General features: G+C 38.0%; 1 protein-coding gene across 1 annotated transcript in view; it reads left to right on the plus strand.

The window, feature by feature from the left end:
* Efcab5 (EF-hand calcium binding domain 5) overlaps positions 1-20687 on the plus strand; it is an 82760-nt gene that overhangs the window by 15508 nt on the left and 46565 nt on the right. The window contains exon 3 of the mRNA XM_051181585.1: positions 19422-19577. Within this exon, the coding sequence (XP_051037542.1) occupies positions 19422-19577 (156 nt within the window). The remainder of the gene's footprint in view (positions 1-19421; positions 19578-20687) is intronic.

Raw genomic sequence — 20687 nt, forward strand, 5'->3', positions numbered from 1 at the left:
TGCTCTCTCCTAACCTCTGGCATTAGGCAGACATTTGGTGCACAGACATACATGCAGGCAAAACACCCACCCATACACGTGAAATAAATTTAAAACAACAACAAAAATCTCTCTTTCTAAACCAGTGGTTCTCAACCTTCCTAATGCTGAAACCCTTTAATATAGTTCTTCATGTGTGGTGACCTCCAAACATACAGTTATTTCCTTGTTACTTCATAATTTTGCTACTGTTATAAATCATAATGTAAATATCTGTTAGGCAGGATATCTGATATGTGTTGGGACCCCCAAAGGAACACAACCCACAGTGTAGCATGAATTCTCTTTGGTCTTAGTAATAAAAACTTAAGAGTCAGTCGTCAGTGGGTGAAAGCTGAAGGATCAGAGAAGCAGAGTGGCCAGTCTCTAGAGAGTTCTTACCTTTACCAATACTGGGGCCAAAGGGGAGATCCTGTCCTCAGACTGCATCCCCAGACTGCTTCCTCAGACTGCCTGCCTCCTCAGACTGTGTCCTCAGACTGACTGCTCAGACTACATCCATCTCTCTATGAATCCTCAGACTGCACTGAGCTCCTGTCTCCTCCCGCCTTATATTCCTTTCTTCCAGTCATATCACTTCTGTCTCTACTTCCCTTGTGTTGGAATTAAATGTTTGTGATCCCAAGTGCTGACATCACCTTTGTATGAGCTCTGTTTCTCTTTTAAACTAGATCAACTTCATGTAACCCAGGGTGGCCTTGAACTCACAGAGATCTGTCTGCCTCTGTCTCCCGAGTGCTAGGATTAAAGGTGTATGACACTACTGTCTAGCCTCTAATGCTAACTAGTGTGGCTACTAGGATTAAAGGTGTGTACCACCACTGCCTGGCCTCTATGGCTAGCTAGTGTGTCTAGCTTTGCACTCTGATCTTCAGGCAAAGCTTTATTTGTTAGATCATAAATAAAATATAATCATACTACAGTTCAGACCATTGTTCTAAACAAACAAAAAAACTTAAGTTGGTGATTTTTTGTGTGCATTTTAAACACACAATTAAACTAAACATACTTTTATAATGTACAATTCAATAATAGCAACCTTTTATATTTGCCCAAATTACCCAAGTTTCCTGTCCATACCAACTCCTGCATATTGATGCATATGGTGGCTTTACTTGTAATTGCCCACACAAGTAAGTGACTTAGAAACCTTGATGTAAATGGAGACAAATCTACGTGGTGTGTCATGCAGTGGAATGCTGGTACTAAAAGGGAGACTTCAAGCCATGAAAGACAAGGAGGAAACTTAAGTGCTTGTAACAAAGTTGGAGAAGCCAAGCTAAAAAGTTCAAATACTGTGTGATTCCAATCAAGCTAAAAAGTTCAAATACTGTGTGATTCCAATTACATGACATTCTGGAAAAGCAGAAAAATATGGAGAAAAAAAGATACTGTTGCCATCAGGGAAAGAAAAATGAATAGATTGAATGCAGGATTTTTATTTTTAACTTAGCATTTAAGCAAAAGGTTTCTTCATAGCATTTTCATATAATACACAATATATCACATAAGTGTTATATACAATATATAATTTAGTATAACATGTATATAATATATTATGCTTTGTTCTTACTCATTTTTCTCTCTCAAAGCCTCCCCATATCCTCACCTCCCTCTTGCTGATTCCCTTCCTCCTCTCATATAGTCTTCCTTTCTGTTTCGAGTCACATGTATGCGTTACATACTGTCTATCCTTTAGATCATTTACTCCTCTCTTGTGGTCCCCACTCTACTTTCATGACCTACACAAATACAATCAAGGTTTTAAATCAAGGTTCCTCACATGAGAGAAAACACTCAGTATGTGTCTTTCTAAGCCTGGCTTGCTTTGTTTAGCACAATGATCTTGCTTTGTAAACATTTCCTGCAAATGGTTTAATGATTCTGTACTGTTGAGTAGAATTCCATTTTGTAAATGCTCTACACTTCCTCCATCCATTCAAATGTTGTTGGGCATCAAAGCTGGCTCTACTTCTTAGCTATTAAAATACAAAATATTTTAGGACAGTGAAACAACCTTATATGATATTTCGGTAATAGACGTCACCATTATACTTCTGTCAAAAACCTTAGAACATAGAACACCAGCAGTTACCTCACATACACACTGTGGGCTTTGTAAGAAATGATGCATCATTGTAGGCTCATCATTTGTAATGGATCTTCAGCTCTAGCATAGGCTATCAGTAGTTGGGGAGGTTGTGCATGTGTGTGGCAGGGATGTGCTGTCTGCTCAGTTTAGGTTGAATCTAAAAAATTCTCCATAGAAATGAAAATCTGTTTTTTATAAAGGGCCAAAATGTACTCTGAAATTTTGTGTTTAGTAGTTAGAAGATAAGGAAGTAAAGAGATTCTCAAGGTTGCCAAGATAGTTGTAAATATTTTTTTTTCTTGTTGTTTGTTTTGTTTTGTTTGCTTTTCAAGACAGGGTTTCTCTGTGGTTTTAGAGGCTGTCCTGGAACTAGCTCTTGTAGACCAGGCTTGTCTCGAACTCACAGAGATCCACCTGCCTCTGCCTTACGAGTGCTGGGACTAAAGGTGTGCGCCACCACCGCCTGGCTTGATAGTTGCATCACATTCACTGTCAAAGGTTTCTAGAAATGTCCTCTGAAGGGGATAAAATAGGATAATTTTCAGTGTCTCAGTCCTCACACAAAGAGAAAAGAAATCAATAAGGACATACATGAGAAGGTAAAATACTAAACCATATATGACCATATATGACTTTTAGTCTAAAAAACTAAATATGTGGTCATTGAGGAGTAATATGTTCTTTCCCCTCCTCTCTCTACAGATTCAGAATGTCCTTTATGAATTTTTTCAGAAGCCAGATTTTCATCTTGGTAAATATGACTATTACTCTACCATTCGTATTTTGGGGAGGGAGGTTGACATCACATAGTCACTACTAAGGCCTATGTTGTTGGAAGTGCTTAAATTTAAGTTAGCCTCCTCTGTTCTTCCCATGGAAGTAATCAATCATCCTTAGTCTTTTCAGTCCAATGCTCCCTTGTGTCACAAATACTGGGTTAGTACCTGCCTCCTTTATTATACTGTGACAGTTCTAGAAAATAGTAATTATAGAATTTGGAAGAAAAACATAGTGCCATATTAAAATAAAGGAATTATACAAAGAAAGGCACTAAAATTATATATAGGGCAGAATGATAGCTCAATGGTTAAGTGTAATTACTGAAAAATTAGGGTCAGAGTTCAGATCCCAGCACCCATGGAGCAAGCCTGCTGTCCTGAAAATGGCTGTAATGGCAGCTGTGAGGGATCCAACAACCTCTCCTGGCTTCCACAGGCCCCATGCCCCCTCACATGTACTCACATAGACAGTAAATAAATAAATCTTTAAAAGTTTATATGTACTCTATCTCAATATGTAAATGTTTGGTTACAATATCACTAGAAGAAATAATAGTCAGACCTTTTAAACCTACTCTTCATGAATGATTAGATATAAGAAAAGCAAGATTGTATCTAAGCAGCTGTTTTCCTTGTATTGACATTTTGAAATAAGGTAAAAAAGAATTTATATATTCACATATGTATCTACATATACATGGATGTTCCATGTGTGTGTTTATGTGTGTGTGCTATTCTCATGGCTACAGGTGTGTCTCAAATGCAGACTAAAACAGATGTATTACCTATGAGCTCAGATTGAAGTTGTAATGTCACTTTATATAACACAATTTCTGAAATGGTGAACAAATACTGATAAGTTCCAGAACAAATTTTACATTCAACCCTCACTCAAAAATTTCACAGTAATTTTATATCCAGAAATCAACAGCAAAATGAGGGACCAAGTTATAGCTAGCTCAGTAGTAGAACATGTGCTGAGCATATGTAAAAGTGTGGGCTCAAAACTCTGCAACAACAACAACAAAACAATAGCAAAACTATACTCTGTGTTTACATATAAAATAAGTTCTAAATTCAAAGTTATTATAAGTAGACTTTCCACCTTTTCCAATTTCTGACAGGAGAAGGCAGCTTTTATTGCATAGAAAGTATGGAAATTCTATCTTTATACCAGCTCCCTACCACTGAAACAACAAAAGCTCTCTTACAAATTTCCACTATGCACACCAGGAGGTGAGAACAGCTCCATCCCTATGACAGACCATAGGTCTTGATGCATTGATTTTGAGAAATGTTTCCTTATGTGAGACTAGGCCAGGAAAAATCTGACTTGTAACTAAGATGCACACCAGGAGGTGAGAACAGCTCCATCCCTATGACAGACCATAGGTCTTGATGCATTGATTTTGAGAAATGTTTCCTTATGTGAGACTAGGCCAGGAAAAATCTGACTTGTAACTAAGAGCTTGAGTCTGCATTCTAAGATTTATGTAATTTGTGACCCACTGATTGTTTTGCTTTATTTTGTTTTTTGAGACAGGGCCTGTTGCTGGCCTGGAACTCACTGTAGATCACATACACTGTCTTTGCATTCACATCACAGAGATCCTCCTGTCTGTCTCCCAGTATCATGCACTGGTTTTTATTATCACGCAGTGGTTGTTTTTTTTTTTTTTTTTAATCACTGTGTTACAGTGGTAACTATAAATTGTGAGAATATTATTCTCTCCAGTTTTTATTTTTTGTTTTGCCAGTCTTTCTCGACAGCGTGCCCTGGCTGTCCTAGAATCCACTATGTAGTCTTTGAACTCACAAGTGCCGGGATTAAAGGCATGTGTCACCACACTCACCCTTTCCTTGCTTTTTAAATTAAAGTGTGTTTCTTAGCATCCTGTTTGCTCTTTTGGGAACATGAATTGGGCCTTCCTTCCTGACCACCTGTCCTCTACCTGCTCTTAGCCTATTTAAAAACTGGAATTATCCTCTCAGCTCAGCCTCCATTTCTGTTTCAGAGATTCTTTGCAGCATTTTTGCTTATTCACTTACTTTGGGTGAGAGTGAGTAGAGAGTGAGTTAAGAGAATTCTGTTAGGATCCTGCTGAAAATTATTGAAATTCTAAACCACCCCTCTCTTTTCCTTTGCTGTATCATTAGTTCAATCAGCATTTGTTGACCCCTCACTTGGTTCCAGACACTGTGAGAGATTAAAAATGCAAAGAAAATTTTAGATATGACTCTTCCCCTTAAGTTATTCAATATCAGCCATTGGTCGAAGAGACCAGTCTAGTCTGCATAATTTTCTGGAGGTGGAGGGTCTCTTACTATCATAGCTGATGTCTTGTACTGCCAGTTACAAAACTCAAGAGTGACTGGAGAGTCTTCCCTATGCCCTTGTTCATAGCAAGTGGAAATGCTGTTAGAAGTAAGAAAGAGAGAGAGAGAGAGCACGCACTAGTGTCCTAGTCCTTCCATCATTCAACTGCGTCTCTTGGTAAGGTCAATATGGACTTTGTAGTTATCATATTAAATGGAAGCTTGTTTTGCTGGAGCTAAGGACTGAACCCAGGCCCTTGTGCTTGCTAGACAGGATCTCTACCCTGAGCTAAGTCCCTAGCACCTAACATGGAGGTGTAACATTCCCCTGTTACTAGTTACCTACAGTGGAGGTGTAATGTTCCCTGATACTAGTCACCCTTTGTCAGAAGATTCTCTTCGATCACCTCTTGGCATTTTGATTTCTCAGTTCTGCACAAGTGTTGTTTTCCAGAGTTTACTTTTTTGGCTTTCTCATCATCTGACACACTGTTCATATACTCTGGATTTGCTTATTTTAACCCACAACTCCAGTTGATGACTCCCAATCCCAAACTGTCACTCTGAGTTCTTGATCATACATGAAAAAACCTACAATGAGTGGTGAGAAAGGTAAGTTTCCAATCAGAATGATGATAAATAGTACAGAAAAACAAATGGTCTGTGTCTGCATGTACATATACATTTGGAAATGCATGAAAAGATGATGGCAAACAACAGTGGTGACTAGCTCTGGGGCCAGGGAGACGGAAGATGCTGAGGCGATTACAGAAAAGAGAAGATCTTTGTATTCACATACAATTTACACGGTTACCTACCATAATTATTTTCTGAGATGGTGAATAGCCTTTATATTATTTACATCTTTTACTAAAAGACCACATTCACATAGCGTTTGTTAATTTGAAAAACATTAAAGACAAATTTTTAAGCTGGGTGTGTTGGTACATGCCTTTAATCTCAGCACTTGGGGGAATGGGAGCCTGATTCAGAGCAAGTTCTAGGACAGCCAAGGATATGAAGAGAGACCCTGTCTCAAAATATAAAATAAAAATGTAGACTAGCTCTCAAAAAAAAAAATGCTTTAAAGAGGATGTCACAGAGAGCTTTCACCTTAGACCTGCTGGCATAAATGCTTTCATAAATATATATTTTGTAAATATTTTGTTATTATTCATATATGATTCTGCTTTATTCCAACCTGATTATTAAAAATTTTGATCCATTCTTTTTAACCTCTGAGTTTCTTGATTAAATAAAGCCTGGAAAAACCCCTTCATAGCAATTAGAATGTTACCCAACTATAAATTATTTACTGTAACTGTGGATAGATACTAACTGAGAATAATTTTAGTAGTATAAGTATAAAATATTAATTTATTATATATAAACTAATTAGCAAATAACTTTTATTCTAAAATTAGAATCGTATTGCAAAGATCTGATTATGATGAAATCTATGGAACCAGGACTGAACCAAGAGCAATTTATACAAGTAAGGAGCTGTGTTATTTAATATTTGTATCAAATTATCCTACCACTTTCAGTTATCTTTTGATAGATGTAATGTACATCACATGAGAATTAAATCAAATGAAAGAATAGAAACATCACTTCTTTCTTCCTTTCTTTCTTTTTTTTCTTTCTTTCTTTTCTTGTGTCTTTCTTTCTTTTTTTGTGGTTTTTCAAGACACAGTTTCTCTGTGTAGCTTTGGAGCCTGTCATGGAATTAGCTTTTGTAAACCAGGCTGATCTCGAACTCACAGACATCCACCTGCCTCTGCCTCATGAGTGCTGGGACTAAAGGCATGTGCCACCACTGCCCAGCAAAACTTATCACTTCTAAGATACATACTTCAAAATATTTAACCCCTCGGAAGTTGGGTTATAATTTTCAAATAGCTCCTTTATTTTCTTTCAACTCGTTGACATTCATGATACAAAAATATGAAGAGTTTCTACTGACACCTTTTGATAAGTTCAAGAAAAACCAGCATTTTATATCTAACGAAACCTGATTGTGCAAATATAGGGAGATCTAAGACTGGAGGTCTCCATGGTATTTTTTAAACCTGGGAAAGTATGATTCTACCATAATGGAGTAAGTGAAAGCCATTTTGTTAGACCAGAATTCTGTCTGCTCCAGTGTGCTTCCAAGTCTTTTGTTTCCTTTCTTTCTCCAGTTTTTCTGTAATGATTCCACGAGCGAATCCAGTTTCATGGTCTCTTCTCACACATTCTTACTTATCTGAAGGTGACAACCATGCGGGAGTTTCTGTGTGAAGGATTTCTTAAACCCTTTCTGAATGGTTCTTGTCTAGATTCCGTACAAACAAGATACTCTACTCAAAAACACAGAACAAATGGCAGAGCTGTAGTAGTTTGGAGTAGCCAAGTGAGGTGACTCATCACGTCAGGTAGAGGCAAGTCTGATGACCTGAGGTTGAACCCAGGAGCCCAAAAGGTAGCAGGAGAGAAGCTGCTTCTGAGAATGATTCTTTGCCCTCCACACACTGGCCTGCCAGAGGGGGAAAGTGAGTTCAGGAAAGACAAGGCTTTCTCTTTTAATGTAACCATAGACATAACATATTTCTTTGCAAAATTTGATTCTCAATGCTACTGACCTAGTTGTCTTAGTAGTTTCTCTACAAATAGGCAATCTAGAAAATGTTCTTTTTTTATTTTCTATTACTTTTTCTTATTTTACATATTGATCACAGTTAAATGTTCTTAAGATGGGCATGATGGTGGCACTTGCCTTTAATCCCAGCACGTGGGAGGCAGAGGCAGGTAGATTTCTTGTACGTTAGAAACCAGCCTGGTCTATAAAGTGAGTTCTAGTACAGCCAGAGCCATTACACAGAAACTCTGTCTCAAAAAACAAACAAAAGGAAAATGCTATTTTTAATTATAAAAGTAATATGAATTTTAATCATAAGTGAATTATATTTCATTAAGAGAGCAATATGGGCTTACTATAGAAAATTATAAACAAAAAAGTTTAAAGAAGAAAAATATTAAGCCTATAATTCTTTTACCAACTTTTATCTACTGTTAACATTATGATTTTTTCCCTCAGATCATAATGACTCACACTTTTATTCCTTTAGCTAAAACAAACTTTTTTTTTTGTTTTATTGTTGCTTTTGTCTAGTCTTATTGACATTTCTGAATGGCATTCATGAAGCCAAAAGCCCACAGCCCTCACCATTGTGCAGGCCCCTATGCAGACTGTTACCTTCTTTTCTTTGTATAGTCAGTAAGCTTAGTTTTTTGTTTTATGTGTGATATCTAAGTTAGAGAAATAGGGGGAAACACGTCTACTCTATCTTGGTCCCTAAAACACTTTAGTGGCATGGTAATGTTTTGCTATATGTTTTTATCATTACTTAATCATATCTTTATAGTTAGACAGTTACTTTCTCATTATTCCTAATAAAAATAAGACAAGTATTTGTGTGTAAATCTTTGCAGTTTAAAATTTTAACTAGAAGTGGAGTAGGGCCAGTGAATTTATAAAAAGCTCTATTTCTTTTTCTTCCTTCCCTCCTCTCTCTCTGTCTCTGGGTTGGGGGAACACATATGTGGATATGGGCATGAACACTGTGGAAAGCTCATGTGAGGACATACAAGAAGGCAGCCATCTGCAACCCAAGAAAAGAGATTTTTATCAGTCACTGACTCTTCTGAACCTTCGATTTGGACAGTCCAGCCTCTAGAAGTGTGAGGAAATAATTTCAATTTTCAAAAATGTCTAGTCTAGTCTAATTGTTATGGTCCAGTAATTTTTTTAGACTGGATTCCCAGAAAGGAAATGGCTAAGTCAAAGAATGAACAACTGAAAAGCTTTGGGTACCTACTGTCAATTGTGCTGTTGATTGCATTGATTTATTTCCCCACCAGCAATGTACAAGAGCTCTCCAGGCACTTATTCCTGCCTACAGCAAGCATTACTAAGAATAAACAAGCTGCAATTTGCTTTTCTTTTTCTTTCAGTGCTTGGAGATTGCACCAAGGGCCCTGTACATGCTAGGCAATCACTGGACCTCTGACTTTTACAATACAAAGGGAAGTGGTTGCATCATTCTTTGGTCTGGTGTGTCTAATTAGTTCACAGGTCTGGGTTTCTGATGTGGTTTTGATATCCCCATGTGTCCAGGTGTTCCTGATTTAATTTGAAGTTCATAGGTGTTTACACTTTATTGTATAAAGAGGTTGCTTAGCAGTCTGTAGCTCGTGTTTGTGCTATGATTGTTCACTTGCACAGACAAGATGTGAGTCATTCCACCTCAGCGTTTATGCTGAAGATGGAGAGAACTGCTGTTTGTTAAAATGGGATTGCTCCGGACAAGCCCCAGCTTGAAGCAAGTGTTCTATATCATACAGGGTAACTTGGAGCAGCACTTAGCCCAGTCTCCATATTTGTCTTACCTTTTGATGTTTAGTTTAAGTTAGAATTATAGATTCTCACTATGTTGATGGCATTATTATATATGATCACCAATTATAAGGGTTTTTCCAATTTCCTCAATTTTATTTTCATGTTTTGTTATTATTACTATTGTTTGTTTTTGAGACAGAATTCCTCTGTGTAGCCCTGACTGTCCTGGAACTCACTCTGCAGAACAGGCTGGCATCCAACTCAGAGATCTGCCTGCCTTTGCCTCTAAGTGCTGGGATTAAAGGTATGTGCCAGCTCAAATTTCCTTGATTACAAAGAATAATTTAAAGATATTCTCTAATTTTGAAACATTTTTGTTAATTCTGGTGCAAACAAATCAGATCATTTAAAGGCACTTCCTGTCATGCCTGTGAGTACACGGCTCTCTCAAGTTGTCAGTCACTGTCTCTCCTGGGTGCTTTTATTTTTAAGATGAACTTGCAAATTATTTTTAACAAACATACAACTCTTTATTGAACAAACTCTTCTGTTACAAGTAGCCAATTTTCCAAATGACAAAAATTCTGCATCATTGTCTCCAAAGAAAAAGCAAATATTTTGCAAAATTTGATATAAGTGCTTAGTTCATGTTTTCCAGAAAGAGGAATGTTCTATGACATGAACCTCCCAAAGACTGTGTATATTTAATTGCATCACCTAGTCTCCCTTTTCTGTCAGATAAATCAAAGCCAGGAGGACAGAACAAAAAGCAAAACAAAAGAAGTCTTTCTTTTCCACTTTAAAAAAAAAAATCAGCTGCAAATAGCATGTGGCAATTTTGGAATAAAATTTCCAATTGTTCCCAGAATTAATAGAGAAGCAAATGAACAAGCAGGAAAGTGGAGGCCATTGTAGAATGTATCTGTTCCATCACAGTCTGGTAATGACAGTCTCATTGTCTCTTTAGTTTTTTGGAGATGAAATTTAACTTTCCAATTTGAAATGAAAAGCTATAACTTTGTTCAATTGAGACTGAATTTATTCTAGGGCCCCTATTTTACCATTGCCAAAGTAGCATCATTGGCATTTTTAAAATATTTATTATTTTATGTGTATGAATGTTTGCCTGCTTCTGTGTCAATACACTGTATGTGTGCATGATGCTCTTGAGACTAGAAAAGTGTGGCAGATCCTCTGAAACTAGAGTTACAGAAGCTTGTGAGATGTCATGTGGGTGTCAAAGACTGAACCCCAATCCTCTGTGAAAGCAACAAGTGTACTTAACCATTGCTTTCTTTCAACTCTCAAATTTTGGGGAAAACACTATTATCATAATGATTTTGTAGGAATGACTCCTAGTTATTTTCAAGAGAGAGAGTCTTCATTAACATTGTCTTCTTAAATGTAGATTCTCAGCTGGGCATGGTGCTACATGCCTACAACCTTGGTTTTTGAGAGGCTGAGGCACAAGAATTGTGAATTAGAGGCCAGTCCCAGATATAGAGCAAGGCTATATCTTAAAAAAAAAAAAAATCAGAATTCTCCAAAACAGCTCAAACAAACAGTTTCCCTAATTTTAAGATGGGTAGTCTTTTTGCATTTCAAATTGGGCACTTATTGTGTGCTTTTAATAAACCTCCATTCCATTTTCCAAAATGGTTTAAAATCAGTCAATCATCCACCTCAGGGTTTGTAGCTTTTCAAAATGGATGGGGGATAGTGCTGTATCCATTTTATAAACAAATCACCTAATATAGAATGACAAAACATACAAACAAATTGATAAAGGAATAAGAGACAAATGAAATAAACAGAACTGAGTAGGTTTCAGAATTAAAGGTAATTCAATCAGATCAAAATTATTTTTTATACTTCTAAATGGTAAAACATTATATTTATAAAATTTATAAAGATGATGGGACTCTCTTAAATCTTATGGCAGCACATTGCAAGAGAATATATAAAGACAAATGACCAAAAGTGCACAATAATTATGGAGCTATTAAAAATTTCATTGGTAAGAGCTTTATTAGGATTTAATTCACACATTATTTCTTTCTTATTGTTGCCACAACAAATTGCTACAAAGTTTGTTTCTGAAAACAACAAAAATTTGTTCTCCCACAGACCTGGAAACTGTAAGTTCAAGATCACTGGTCACTATCAGATGTTGGCAGGGCTCCAGCTCCTCTGGCTCCAGCTTCTGGTCACTTCTAGCATCACTGACCTTGCCTCTGTAGCCATGTTGCCTCTTCTTACCTTGCTGAGAAAACAGACACGCATCATTGCATTAGTGCTAACCTGGATAATTCAGGGTAGCTTCCCCACTCACAATCTTTTTTTAATCACAGATACAAGAATTCTCCTTTTCTGTGTAAGGTGCCATTTACAAGTTCGGGGTCCTGATGATTATTCTAGGCCATTATCCAGCCCACTATACAATACCTTATGCCCATTTAAAGGTATACAATTTGATGGATTTTAGTATATTTACAAAGTAGAGTAACCACTTCTAAAAATAAATATATTTATTTATTTTGCATCCCAGCCCAGTTTCTCCTCCCTCCTCTCTTCCCAGTCCCCACCCATCCCTGTTCCCATCCCCAATCCACTCCTCCTCCATTTCTGTTTAGGAAAGGGCATGTTTCCCATGAGTGTCAACAAAACATGGCATATCAAGTTGCAGTCGGATTAAGCACCTCCCCATGTATTAAGTCTGGGCAAGGCAACCCAGTAGGAGGAGTAGGGTCCCAAAAATCAGCAAAAGAGTCAAAGACAACCCCAGTTCCCAGAGTCTCACAGAAGAACAAACTACCCAACTGTAACATATTTGTAGAATACCTAGGTCAGTCCCATGCAGGCTCCCTGGTTGTGGGTTCACTCTCTGTGAGCCCCTGCTGAGCATAGGCTAGTTGATTGTTGATTATGTAAGTCTTCTTGTGTCCTTAATCCCTCTGGCTCCTACAATCACCCCTCTCCCCCTGCAGGATTCCTCAAACTCTGCCTAATGTTTGGCTGTGGGTCTGCATTGGTTTCCATCAGTTGCAGGATGATGCATCTCTGATGACAATTGAACTAGGCACCAATCTGTTCACAGGAGATGGCCAGTTCATGCTATGTATCAACTATTGCTTGACTTCTCAGCTGAGGTCATCCTTGTAGATTTCTGGGAGATTCCCTTTCTACAGATTTTTACCTGACCCTGAAATATGTGCCTCCCACTTCCAGTACTCTCCCCTTACATCATCCCATAACCTGGTCACTCATGTTTCTAACCACACCTGGTAATAGTCACTCCTCATGGTCTTCCAAACCATCTAATGCATTTCTGTCTCAGTAGCTTTGCCTAGTGGGGATGTTTTCTGTAAATGGAATCACCCAATGTGATTTTTTTACTTTTTTTTTCTTTGTGTAACTTTATAGACCATGCTGGCCTTGAACTCTCAGAGATCCGCCTGCCTCTGCCTCCCTGGGATTAACAGTGTGTGCCACCACCACCTGGCTTGTGATTTTTGATTTCTTACATGTGTGGTATTCCCTATGTTCAGTCATTTTTCAGCACATTGCTTCATTTTTATTGCCAAATAAAACATTGCCAGTGGTGCTCCTTGGGATGGGCGTGGCAGCTCCTCGAAGCAGCTGGTGGACATTTAGGTTGTTCCCACTCTTTGTCCATTGTGAACAAATTCTGCCATGAACATTCACGTATAAGTTTTTACACAAATAGGTGGTTTCATTTTTCTTGAGTGTCTATCTAGAGGGGTACTTCTGACGACATGGTCTGTGTTTCTAGTGTTGCCAGACTGTTCTCCATTCTCACAGGCAACAAGATGACTCCAATTGTTCCACATCCTTGCTAATAATTGTTAACTTTAGTCTTTAAAACTTGTTATTACATTTATCTATTTTGTGCTGTGGCACATGTGTGGAGGCCAGAACTCACCGCTGAATGTCTCCCCTGGACTTTAGACAGGGTCTGTGACTAAACCTGGAACTCACTGATTGGCTAGGCTGGCTAGCCATCAAGCTCCATGACCTGTCTCTACCTCCTCAGTGCTAAGGTTTTGACAGATGTATGCCGTCACACTCTGCTTTTTGTGTGAGTAGTGGGGATCAGAGCTCAAGGTTTTATCTTTACACAACAAGCACATTAGGAACTGAACCATATCCCCCAGCCCCTTATATCTAATTTTATGGAATACTGGTAAATGTGTATGCAGATGAAGAAGTTATAAAGTGGGATATCCAACCGTTTTGCTGCTTTCTTGCCACTTTTTAGGCATTGTTCTATCTGCTGTTATCGTGGAATACAATTACAGAAAAGACTAAAACAACACATTTTTCTATATGATATAATTTTTTAATAACTGTATATGGATAAGATTCAAAGATGAAGGTTGAGAGGGGAACACTAGGTTGGGCCCCATTGACAAAGATATAATGTAGAATGCTAATAAATCTATGAGGCATTCATCAGCCTTACACTATCTCCCTTCATTATGTGTATTAATTTTGTCTTATTTGCTGGGTAAAGCTGTTAACACTAGTTTTCCTAACATGTCTGAACACCTCTTCCTAAATGCAAACATTACACAATCTTTAATTATAGAAAACACTTACCTGGGTAAAACCCAAGAAAATGTTTCTTAAGCTAAGTCAACCCGTAGCACATTGTGAGGCCCCATCTCAACAAAGAAAGCCTTGCATGAAAATATTTAATGATCTGACCAAAAAAGCCACTGGGCCATCCTGTGTGGCACAGATAGTGTCTTGAGCACTTGCTGTTTTGTTTTTGAGATGAGGTCTCACTAAATAGCCTTGAACTCCAGCCTCTTACCTCAGCCTCTTAACACTAGTGGTTTTCTAGGCACAAGCCACTTGACTTATGTCACTTGCTTCTCCAGAGGTTTGCTTTAAGGGCATTTTACTGGAATCTGCTTGTGAAACTGGAGGAAAATATTAATATTAGGCTTAAAGACAAGATATTAACTACAAGTGCTACCCAGCAGAGGCACTATGGAATATGTTTGGAAAAATGACAATTACTGAGTCACAACAGGGGAAATCACAGGAAGGGGGGATGAAAGCTCATAGATGTGTCTGTACTGATTTCTTGTGTATCTGTTTTCAGAATAGATAATGTCTCTTCATTGACTACAATATACTTCTTACTTTTTAACCCCTCCAAAAGCTTCAAAATAACCATCTGAGAAAATTGTCTCCTGCTTCACAAGCTATTAGGCACAGCACAATAATGTATTCTGTTGGAATGGAATTGAATACATTTGTAGGTACAAGTAGGAGTTTATGCCTCTCTGTGTGCAATTACATGGATGCATGTACATGCTGGATGGGACCAGGGAAGGATGTTTAGATTCAAACAACAGCAGGATATCAAGTCATTCTGGTTACCTAAGACTAGGAGTTTGATGGACCAAGGGGTTTTCAGGGTTAAAATGAGTGAAGTCCCAGGAGAAGGGAAACACTCGGTGTGGCTCCTACACTTGCATCATTACCTGAATTTTTGGCCCATCTGATTATTAAAGAGATGCCACACACTTAACTGCTCACTAGAGGCAAATGTAAATTACCCACTGTGTCCCTGATTATTGTGAGACAGTGTAAAGTAAAGGCTGGTTTCTCAGGGGCATCCTTCAGTAAGTTTGGGCTTCAGACAACCTGAGGCCATCCCTGAATTAAATAATGAGCTGAAGGATAATCCATACATTGATACTTGTGAGAGAACTCTGATATTAGCTTTCAATTCTTCATGCTGAGAAGCTCTGCATCCCTCAGCCAGGAGTAAGAAGGCCATGCCTCTGCTTGTATTCTCTTGTTTGGGTCTTATTCTCTTCTTAGTGGTATTTCACTCTGGGGTGATCCCTTTCTTATGGGTTTGTTTAATGTCAATCATTTAAGTCTGAGGCCTTCAAACTGATGTGAAAGGTTTCATAAACTGTGTCCAAAAGATTGTATCTCTCCTTGATATGTTCTACTCAATTTTTCCCATTGTGGTCTTTTATACCTCAAAGGTTTTCTAGACTCTGTAGCTCATTAATGTCTTTATTTTTGTTTGTTTTCTTTACTCGTGTACTCTGAGGTATTGTGGGGTAGAATAGGAGAATGGAGGCTATGTAGCTTTGGAAGAAGTTACCAGCAAAAGTATGTTATGAAAAATACATGAGAAAACCTAGGGTGAGGGGAGAGAATTCTCTGCCAGAGAAATAAGAAAGGGTGGGTGAACAAGCCTCTAAGTGAGTGTGTCTTTTCCTGGACAGACTTCTTCTGTAAGAAAAACATAACAGGAACTGACTGGTTAGCAATTCCTCATCACCTGTAGTACTCTGCTAGTGTTGCCATGGCAAAGAACTACAGATCGAGTGAATTAAATAACAAAAATTTTATTTTCTATAATTTTATAGGCTAGAAATCTGAGACAAATGTCCGCAAGTTTGGTTTATGTTGATAATCAGTCTCCTTGGTTTATAGATGACTATTTTCCCATGTGCCTTTACATATCTGTCCAGCTGTGTGTGTCAAATTTCTTCTTCATACAAGGAGTCCCACTAGATGAGGACCTACATCTAAAAACCCCATTTTAACTTAATTACCTCTTCAAAAACTCTATCTCCAGATATATTCTGAGATACTAAGGATTAGGCCTGCAACAGGAATTTAGGAGAAATACCATCTAGTTCATGTCATTACCTGTTATATTTCACTAATAAGGGGCAATGCTGTATGTTTTAGTCAATTTTTTTTTTTTTTTTTTACTTTTACCGAGTGTTAAATGTGGCCTTTGTTTAATTCATTTGCTAGAGAGAGTTTTGAAAAGACAAGATTCAAGAGTAGTACTGCTTAGTGTAGAACTAGCTATAATTACCTTTTTGTATATGGTGTTTGGGATCAAGCCCATGTCCTTGTGTGTGTTGAATGAATGTTCTGCCACTGAGCTGTATCCCCAACCCTTAGTAATTGTTCTTCTTTAAACTCTTCCTCTGAAACCAGAGAGCTAGATTTCTGCCCAAAGTCTGCACAAACAAACCACTTCCTCAATACTTGATCACAAACATAATCTACACCTTGTTTACAGACTCCTCGTAAACTACCAAGGCTTACAGATACAAATTGGAAGTTACCACCTCAGCTAGACTGTTTCCAAGCATGGTTCTTTTCCCATTGCTCTTGCATTGGCTACTCTAAACTCTCCATTATTTCTGCAATTAAATAAGCATGATTCTTGATGGCCCAACACAGTAGACTCATGACTGCAGCTACCAATCTATTAAATGTGACATTTGCCGTGTTCTCAATGTCAAATAAGAATAGAAAAACCCAGAGAGAGTTTATTTTATTTTATTTTTTGAGATTTGGCTCAGAGAGGTGGCTTGACAAAAGGCCATTCATATGTTAAACAGCTCACAGAGCTTTTAAAGTGACAGTCATTAAGCTCTACTAAAGACTTGTTTTGAGTCATCCTTTGCAAGGGTATAAAAACACAAAGGCTCCCAAATATTTTTACTTTTCCTCTGTTCTTATAAGACATTTAACTTTTCCTAATTGTTCTATTTAGAATTGAATTTGTGGTTAGGTGGATGACTGGCAATCTTTATGTTATATAACTGACACATTTCATAATTAGAATATGCTCACTCTGAAAATCCATAGGTTATGAATCCAGGGTGTTGAACTTTCTTTCAGACAGAAGTTTTTAGCTAATTCTTGATTCAGTAGAATCCCCACACCCCAAAAATTCACACAGTTTTAGCATTGATTCCCAAAAGCTAAATACAATATAAAGAGATATTTTTATCATGAACCAATCTTTTTTAATATTAGAGGATCGACCCACAATATAAAAAATGCAATAATTCTACAATATGGGTAAATTAGAAAAATGTCTATTAATCAAGCAAAGATTCATTAGTACTAAACAATAAAATCTTAGCATACTGAACTAATTAGGACCAATTACCTGGCATTATCCTGCTCAATGGTTCTCATACTTTAGTAAACCTATATCCCCCACAGGGCTTATTAAAACATAGACTGATCTCAACCCCAGGATTTCTGATGCAGTAACTCAGGGCACAGCTCCAAATTGTATTCCCAGCACATTCTTAGGTGATGCTGTCGGTGTATGGACCACACTGTAAAAATCACTGATCTCATTTAGCTCTCCTCCTCTAAGAATATATTTTCTATCCACTGGAAGGGACTGTCTTATTCTATAAAGGAAATGACATTCATCAATTTCTTAATTAGCTGTGGAGTAAACTAGAAAAATGGCTATAAAGTTATTACATGGATTTTCCAGATCCTGGGCATACTGTGCACACATTCCTGTGACCTCACCATATCCTCTGAGATAACTGCTACTGTGATACCCATTTTGTAAATGAAAAATTAGAAATTGGGCTTTGAACCCAGACAAAACTTTAACCCCTTGTACTACTCTGCTTTCTCCAGTTAGATAAGAACTTAACTGTGTGGCACATTGACCTATCAAGAATAATGACAGCTGGTGGTAGAGATATAGCTGGGTTGGTAGAATGGTACCTACCACACCCCAGCACAGCAGAATCCAGGTATGGTAGGTTATAACTATAATCTCAGCAGTCAGGAAGTGGAGGTAAAAGGTTCAGCAATTTAAGGCTAGTCTTGTCTACAAAGGAATCTGAGGCCTGGCTGAAGGTGAGACTTTGCTTCTAAACAAGCAAGCAACCTTTTTTGCAAGTCGAGTAATAGTTTATAATTCATTTATGTGGCTACAAGTACAATACATCTTTTTAAAAAGTGTATGTGTATATGTGCCAGTGTCTCCATCTGTGGAATGGTATAAACACATGTGTGGGGATCCCTTCAGATGTCACAAGAGGGTGTTAGATTTTTTTGGAGGTGCTTGCAGGCATTTGTGAGACAGCTGATATGGGTGCTGGGATTCGAACTCTGGTCCTCATGATTAAGCAAGAACACTTGCTGAGACATCTATCTAACCCCAAACATGTCTTTTACATTCTGCATTCTAAATGTGCCTAGGTAAGATGAACAATCAGCTTTAAATGTGCTCATGTTGAGCTGGAAAGATGCTCAGTGGCTAAGGCACTTGTTGCCCTTGTAGAGGACCCAAGTTTGATTCCAAGCTTCCACATGGCAGCTCACAGTTTCAGGAGATCTGATGCCTTCTTCTGACCTCCAAGGCACCAGGCATCCATGTGGTACACATACACACATGCAGGAAAAATTTTCAGATACATAAAATAAAAATAAATTAGAAAGAAAAATACTTTAAATGTGCTCGTGAATGTATAAGGAACATGTTCTATTTAAAACAAATGACTTGTTTTGGTAGCAAATTACTAAAATGGAACTTTTTCACATGCATGTTAATTACATATTAATTACAAGAATTAGAAGTCAACTTAGTAGGGCTGAATGAGAAAGGCTCGGGATCCAAGGGCTTTTGGAATAGACCATAACTCTCTCTCTCTCTTTTTTTTTCTCTCTCTCTCTCTCTCCCTTCCTCTCTTCCTCTCCCTCCCTCCCCCTCCCTCTCTCTCCTTCTCCCCCTCATTCTCCCTCTCCATCTCTCTCCATCTCTCTGGTTTAATTTCATGGTGTCTCTTCACAGCAATAGAAAAGAAACTAAGGCAAGTCCACAGATGGGCACTTGCAAGAAAACACTTTGAATGATAAGCAAATGATGTGGAAACATTTTCTAGCTTATATCATTTGTGTATGTGGACTGAAAACCATTGGGAAAACCCAAATAAAGAACATGTTTTTAAGTAACTTATCCCACTTTTTTCTGTAGTACATCTCTGCACACATTGTAGACTTGAAAAGTGAAGTTTTTGAGGAACTACTTAAACACCTTTGCCACTGTGCAGAAGAATTCCGGGAGATCATAAAAGCTGACATGCAGAGACAGATGTTTGCTGAGCTCTTCCTGCTTTGTGACACTGGTAAGGTAGGTAAGACATTGAGAGCTCACTTCTCACACTATTTGTTGTGAGGGACTAGCTTTGATGTGATGGTTGTTAGTGATGTTTTAATTTCTGATATGTCAGGCTTGATAATGGTGGCCCACTGACCACCATTTAAAAATGAAATGGATTACAGAGGGAGGAAAGAAACACAGAGAGTACAATCTGCCTTTTAATTTATCTGATTAAAATCTGACTTATCAGCTACTGATTTTGTACACCTGTGTTTGAACCTTTCTTATTATTGAATGGGCCCACCCTGTCCCACACCTTGAGTGGCATTGCTTTTCAGCATGTTCAACTTGTTCTAAGTCTATCTTTTGTGTATGTAAGTGCCAACAGAGGCCAGAAAGGGTTTAGACCCTTGGAACTGGAGTCACAGGCATTTGTGACTCTACTTGGGTGCTGGGATTTGAACTTAGTCCTCATGATTGAGCAGCCAGTGCTTTTAACCACTAAGCAGTCTCTCCATCCCCTTATGCTAGATCTTAAAATTTTATATTCATGAACTTCTTACAAAGACTGTCATTAGCAGTCAATAGATACAGAAGCTAGAAAAATAATAATGGAAACTACAGCTTTTGTGAATGCAAATGCTCAATGCAAAAGGATAATTACAACTTTAAAATAAAAGCAAAATCAGCACCTTTAGAGGATTGGATCCATGATACAATTACTACTGAAGCTCATGGCTCTGATGATGATACATGGATAGGAGACAAAGGCATTCATTCTCCAGCAACACTAAGGAAAGGTTACAGTCTGGGGCTTGGTGAGAGCTCATGGAGACAGGTTCAGCCCATTCAGCCTAAGGTAGTGGTAAGAAGCTAGTGGCCAGCTTCTTTGCTTTTCTGATATTCAGCTTGAAGTTTGAACTCCAATATTTGTCTCTGGGTCTTTTACTTTTCATGTTACAGTGCCTCTTTGTCAGAACTTGCTAGGTTATTCTGGTGCCATGATTTTTACTTCCTGGTAAAATGCCTAGAAGGTAATTACTGTCTGTTGGCCAGTTAATTTCACAGCAACTCAAGTGCCATGGTCAACATGCAGGATACTATTTGGAGAAATTAGTAGTGGTTTGCTTGTGCTCCTTG

Source organism: Phodopus roborovskii, unplaced genomic scaffold (assembly GCF_943737965.1).
Source record: "Phodopus roborovskii unplaced genomic scaffold, PHOROB, whole genome shotgun sequence".
NCBI classification, from domain to species: domain Eukaryota; kingdom Metazoa; phylum Chordata; class Mammalia; order Rodentia; family Cricetidae; genus Phodopus; species Phodopus roborovskii.